The sequence below is a fragment of the Haplochromis burtoni genome, unplaced genomic scaffold (assembly GCF_018398535.1).
Source record: "Haplochromis burtoni strain Fernald_Lab_line unplaced genomic scaffold, NCSU_Asbu1 Contig_394, whole genome shotgun sequence".
Classification (NCBI taxonomy): Eukaryota; Metazoa; Chordata; class Actinopteri; order Cichliformes; family Cichlidae; genus Haplochromis; species Haplochromis burtoni.
In genome coordinates, this window is record NW_024582755.1 from 64,963 (window position 1) to 71,438 (window position 6,476).

Consider the following 6,476-nt stretch of genomic DNA (forward strand, 5'->3'; position numbering starts at 1 on the left):
GCAGATATGATAATGTTTTTTCAGGCACGCATGTGGTTCTAAATATTTGAGCTGTGGAACTACTGAACACCTACGGTTCCAGACTATAAAGAAACTGAAAGACGCCACACAAACTCAGTCTGCCCACACGGGTGTTTTCACTCATGTTCCAACAAAATTGCTGCAAAACATTTTTTATTATTTAATGGATATTATTTAGAGTCCAAGGAGAGCTCTCCTAACATTCAGCCTAATTTCTAACACATCTGAGGTCTAATGCTAACATACAGGAAGAATAGTGTGACGCTGGAACGATCTCACCATTTTCTGACACAGGGGCACCACCTTGTGGATCACAATGGTACTGCAAAACAAGTGAACCGTACAGATACCAGGTGTTTCTCCAGTTTTGGGTTCTGTTTTATTATCAGTTTAAAAAACACAAACTCCTTTAACCGTAATTACAGTAATTTAAGCATTACAATAGCTGATGAATAAATACTAATAAACACAAAACATTAACTCCAGCTAGCAACATTTTGAAAATATCTGGTTTGACATTATTATGCTGCCAAAATAGAAAATAATATCATTTAGTTTACATCCATTTATGTGTTTATATAGATGGAAAAGAAGGTGTGTCGTGTGTTTCTGAAGCAAAAACATTACTAGCTTTAAATTTAGGTTGTTTTCTGAGAGGTATGCATCTGACTCGCAGGTCTGTTTAAGGATAATTAGTATTAAACTGCTGTAAAAGCCATTTTGTAGCTTAGGTTTTACTCCTTCATATTGAGCACAGTGTCTGCTTCGGTGTGCAAAAACAATCGTAGAGGACTTTCTGTGGCTTCCAGACGCAGCTCCATCAGTGACATAAAAACCATCAGCGAGTCTGAAACACCAACTGGTGGAAATCCTGTGTTTAGTGGTTTAGACGTGACACAATTTAGCTTGTTTTCTTTGTTTTTTTTAATAAATTGAAAACCCCATTTGAGTTATTCACAATTTATAAATCGAAACATCCAAATGAGAAATGTTAATGATTCAATTTGTTTCTGTGAGGGACTAAATGTAACCGACATCATAATGTGTAGAAATCATGAATAACTGCACAAAACTGTTGATTTGCATCAAGACTCCAGCCGAGGACGTCACAGGCTGCGTTGTGGAGCTGCTGAGCCACCGCCAGTTCCCATTTTCTGCAGAAAACACACTCCCTGTGTGCCCTCTGCAGGAGTATCACATGATCTCCTGCTCGCTCACTTCCTGTCACACACTGAAGGCTGAGCTCAGCAGCAGCTGTTCTGAGCCTGACTCTTCCTCTGCAAGTCCACCGTGTTGGTGTCAGTGCTGATGAGGTGACCATCTCTGTCATCTGTCATCTGAATGCGACGCACTGCCTCCTCAAAGGCCGACGCTACATTCGTAGCATCCTTGGCGCTCGTCTCAAAGTACGGGTGTCCGCCGTTTTCGCGACACCACTTTCGAGCGTCCTCCCCAGACACCTGACGCTCAGGGATATCCAGTTTGTTTCCCAGCACCACAAAGGGGAAGCTGTCGGGGTCCTTTATGTCAGCATAGTAAGTAAACTCCTTCTTCCAGTTCGCCAGGTTTTGGAAACTCTGTCCGTCGTCCAGGCTGAAGGTGAGCAGGCAGCAGTCGGAGCCGCGGTAGAACGGCGTGCGGAGGCTGCGGAAACGCTCCTGACCCGCCGTGTCCCAGATCTGCAGGGTGACGCGGCGCCCGTCCACCTCCAGCTCTTTGTTCAGGAACTCCACGCCTATGGTGTGGAAGAGGTGCGAGTCGAACTTGTTGGTGACGTATCGGTTCATGAGTGACGATTTGCCCACGCCACCGTCCCCCAGAAGGATCACCTTTAAGAGAGCGGATTTGGACATCATGAAGCCTGGTGCTTTGGACTGACTACTCTGAGCAGGGAGACCGCACGGGACGGCCGAACGATGAAGGAAGCAGTTTGACCTGCAGAGGAAAAAAGTCACGATCAACTCAAAGAATAGTTTTAAATATGGAAATGTTCAAACAAAAGAAAATAAAAACAGATCTATTTATTTTACTTAAGTTCCAAATGTTCATGGTAACATGATGAATGAAGGTGGTCATACCAAATATTCACCCTCAAGCTGGTTGGAATTGCAACAAGGCCTTGTGCCTTCTACTTGTAATCACATGTACAAGTGGGGCAAAAAAGTATTTAGTCAGCCACCGATTGTGCAAGTTCCCCCACCTTAAAATGATGACAGAGGTCAGTAATTTGCACCAGAGGTACACTTCAACTGTGAGAGACAGAATGTGAAAAAAAAAATCCATGAATCCACATGGTAGGATTTGTAAAGAATTTATTCGTAAATCAGGGTGGAAAATAAGTATTTGGTCAATAACAAAAATACAACTCAATACTTTGTAACATAACCTTTGTTGGCAATAACAGAGGTCAAACGTTTACTATAGGTCTTTACCAGGTTTGCACACACAGTAGCTGGTATTTTGGCCCATTCCTCCATGCAGATCTTCTCGAGAGCAGTGATGTTTTGGGGCTGTCGCCGAGCAACACGGACTTTCAACTCCCGCCACAGATTTTCTATGGGGTTGAGGTCTGGAGACTGGCTAGGCCACTCCAGGACTTTCAAATGCTTCTTACGGAGCCACTCCTTTGTTGCCCGGGCGGTGTGTTTTGGATCATTGTCATGTTGGAAGACCCAGCCTCTGTTTCATCTTCAAAGTTCTCACTGATGGAAGGAGGTTTTGGCTCAAAATCTCACGATACATGGCCCCATTCATTCTGTCCTTAACACGGATCAGTCGTCCTGTCCCCTTGGCAGAAAAACAGCCCCATAGCATGATGTTTCCACCCCCATGCTTCACAGTAGGTATGGTGTTCTTGGGATGCAACTCAGTATTCTTCTTCCTCCAAACACGACGAGTTGAGTTTATACCAAAAAGTTCTACTTTGGTTTCATCTGACCACATGACATTCTCCCAATCCTCTGCTGTATCATCCATGTGCTCTCTGGCAAACTTCAGACGGGCCTGGACATGCACTGGCTTCAGCAGCGGAACACGTCTGGCACTGCGGGATTTGATTCCCTGCCGTTGTAGTGTGTTACTGATGGTGACCTTTGTTACTTTGGTCCCAGCTCTCTGCAGGTCATTCACCAGGTCCCCCCGTGTGGTTCTGGGATCTTTGCTCACCGTTCTCATGATCATTTTGACCCCACGGGATGAGATCTTGCGTGGAGCCCCAGATCGAGGGAGATTATCAGTGGTCTTGTATGTCTTCCATTTTCTGATGATTGCTCCCACAGTTGATTTTTTCACACCAAGCTGCTTGCCTATTGTAGATTCACTCTTCCCAGTCTGGTGCAGGTCTACAATACTTTTCCTGGTGTCCTTCGAAAGCTCTTTGGTCTTGGCCATGGCGGAGTTTGGAGTCTGACTGTTTGAGGCTGTGGACAGGTGTCTTTTATACAGATGATGAGTTCAAACAGGTGCCATTCATACAGGTAACGAGTGGGGGACAGAAAAGCTTCTTACAGAAGACGTTACAGGTCTGTGAGAGCCAGAGATTTTCCTTGTTTGAGGTGACCAAATACTTATTTTCCACCCTGATTTACCGAATAAATTCTTTACAAATCCTACCATGTGGATTCATGGATTTTTTTTTTTCACATTCTGTCTCTCACAGTTGAAGTGTACCTCTGGTGCAAATTACTGACCTCTGTCATCATTTTAAGTGGGGGAACTTGCACAATCGGTGGCTGACTAAATACTTTTTTGCCCCACTGTATTTTGCATTAATTCAGTAAAACGCCCCATTTTCCTAGAGAAACTTTCACAGCACTGCACAATGATATAAAAACGAGACAAACAGATGAATTCGTTCGGCTCTGCACTGCAGTATTAGTACTCTATCAGTATATATATGCAAAAGTGGGGTACACAATGTAGCTCCAACAGCAGGCGGAGGCAAAATACCTTCATTTAAGGTCATAGGTACAAAAGTATGTTATTGAATGCGCTTCAGAAACATTGTGTTCAAGAAGCCATTCAGCTAAACAGTAAATAAAGGTAAGAATTATGAGGAAGCATGAGAATGAGGAAGGATGAGGCTACCTGCAGGGTGTGGTTGTTTGCTCCACAACACGCTGCAAGGTTGAAAACACTTCCAGTTAGTGACCTTGTGCTAAACAATACTCCCAATGACATTAATTCCCATTTTTAGCTGCACAATTTATGTTTAAACAGGAACTATTGAAACGATTTCATATTGTTATTCTTGGATTCTACTAAAGTAGCTTTGCATGATTTCAGCGTTCAGAATAATCCTCATTTATCTGATATAGGGGCTTGGAGCAGCCTCTCAGTTCATCTTCTGTGTCCTCTTGTTCTGATTGGCTGCCCATCATAGATTCGAGTTTTGTGAAATTTAGATGTAAAATAAGTCATATGTGAAAAATGCTAACAGGCACTGCACGTTTACAGTTTTCTAATCAAGAGTTCTTTAAATAATCAAGGAAATAAACTTGCAGTTCAATTATTTAAGAACAAAAGGTGAATCTCACACAAAAAAAACTTGGGTTACTCATAAACTACTAAAGAGAAAGCCGGACCCTGGGGTGTGCATTGCTGTTGGATTCAACACTATCCTGCAAATAAGAGAATATCGTCGATAAATCGATGCACATATGAGCTGGAAACAGCAGCTGAACCAAAGGAGAAGGAAAATTTGTCAAATTTGCTTTCTTTGTTTTTCTGTATGAGCATTTTCCACACATTGACACGTTGCTTTACAAATACTTTGAGATCAGATGAACTGTGGGTTGCACGGTCACAACAAAGGAAGGTCTTGGGTTCAAATCCATCCTCTGTGGCCTTTCTGTGTGGGTTCTCTCTCAGCACTGTGGCTTCCTCCCACAGTCCAAAAACAATCACGTTAGACTAACTGGTGACTCTAAACTGGCTGTAGCTGTGGATATGATCATGACAGTGGTTTGATCTGTGACAGACTGACCACCTGCCTGCGTATCACAGCTGGAGCAGACTCCTACCACAACCCTGAATTGGAGAAGTGGAAGAAAATGGATCAATAAAACTTCTCCAAGTTCTTTTGTGGCCTTCAAGTATTATTTGCATGATTTCCAACTTGGACCACGTGAACATCTGATTCAAGTCAGTAGACTAGCTAATCCTATTAAACCGCCACAGCCCCCTCATTACTCTATGCAACAAATACACTTGCTACTATACCATGTGCACAATGTTGTGCATGAAATGACCCCTGCTAAACATCACATGGACATGATCACAGGACTGCTGAGTCATTCACAAGAGAGTTTTCCTCACCCTTGCGTCTGCACGCCGATCACTTCAGCTGCCTGTAAGACAGACAGAGAGCCGCAGATCGTGAAGTGGCCAAGAGTTTAACCCACGAAGGCTCAGCGGCAAAGACAAAAACAGCCTAATGAGGATTTAAGTGCAAATGTAATCCTGTCCCACACACTGGCATACTTTTCATGCACCTTCAGGATAACAGTCTTCAGGATCATCTCTGAGGCAAACGTGGGCACTCTAACGGCTTTGTCACACGAACACGATCACCTCATCTATCACAGCCACGGTGAGGCTGCACCGCCGCATTACTCACACAGGTACCAATCCTTATGTTCTACGTTTGATGTCATGCATGCAGTGGGTTTCAGTGGCTGAACCCCTCCTTCAGCGTAATACAGTCTCCGTCCTCAAATCCTTTTTACAATGCTACCATTTTGTTTGATTATTCTAAAAGTACACTAATTATCATTTGTAGTTTTCTGTAGGATTTTGATCCTTTGACTGTCAAGAGAACAAATGTGGTAGTTCAACCACTGCAGAGACGACAGAGACACAGAAAAGGCGGCATGAACACAACAGGGGACACAGCAGAGGAGGAAGGAGCAAAGAGAAACATTTAAGATTTCATAAAGCACACGTGAGACACATAAAGTGGAAAAAGTGGCTGGTTTTGACTGGTTTAACGCTCAGTTTCACTTCACTACAAAGTCTGTTATGACTTCTGCCTTCTCCACGCACGGGGGTGAAGTAAAGGAACCAAAACAGCGGCTGTTCCACATGTCCATGATGCTGCTTCCAGGTGACGGTGCTTGCTAACGGCTCTAAATAACCATGACTGTGACTTTAAGTTATTGCTCAGACACGTTTCTGAGCATTGTTATATAATATGTCCTACATGTAAAAATCACGTGCTGTCTGCAACAGTTTAGGGGAAGAACGGACTAAACCCACCGCTCCATAGGAAAGTTTGAGTTGCAGAGTCACCAGCGCTGAAAAATAGGCTGAAGGACCAAAGTGGGGCAAATAATGTCTTTGCAATTAAAACTTTAAGCACAGAGCTGCTCAAAGAACCTGTGACAGTTCTAAAAGCAGCAATGCAGCAGAAAAAAGAAACGGGAAAGAACCCACACACACACACACACACACACACA

General features: G+C 43.5%; 1 protein-coding gene across 2 annotated transcripts in view; it reads right to left on the reverse strand.

Annotated features, from left to right (window-relative positions):
• Nucleotides 1–446: 446 nt before the first annotated feature.
• Nucleotides 447–6,476, reverse strand: part of LOC102291089 (ras-related protein Rab-9A) — a 7,454-nt gene continuing 1,424 nt past the window's right edge. Inside the window, exons 2-3 of one of the 2 annotated variants that reach the window (XM_042212792.1) lie at nt 5,338–5,369; nt 447–1,956 (exon numbers count right to left, since the gene is read on the reverse strand). In XM_042212792.1, coding sequence (XP_042068726.1) covers nt 1,266–1,956; nt 5,338–5,369 — 723 coding nt within the window. In that variant the 3' untranslated portion in view covers nt 447–1,265. The remainder of the gene's footprint in view (nt 1,957–5,337; nt 5,370–6,476) is intronic. The other variant, XM_042212793.1, reaches the window with a different exon arrangement.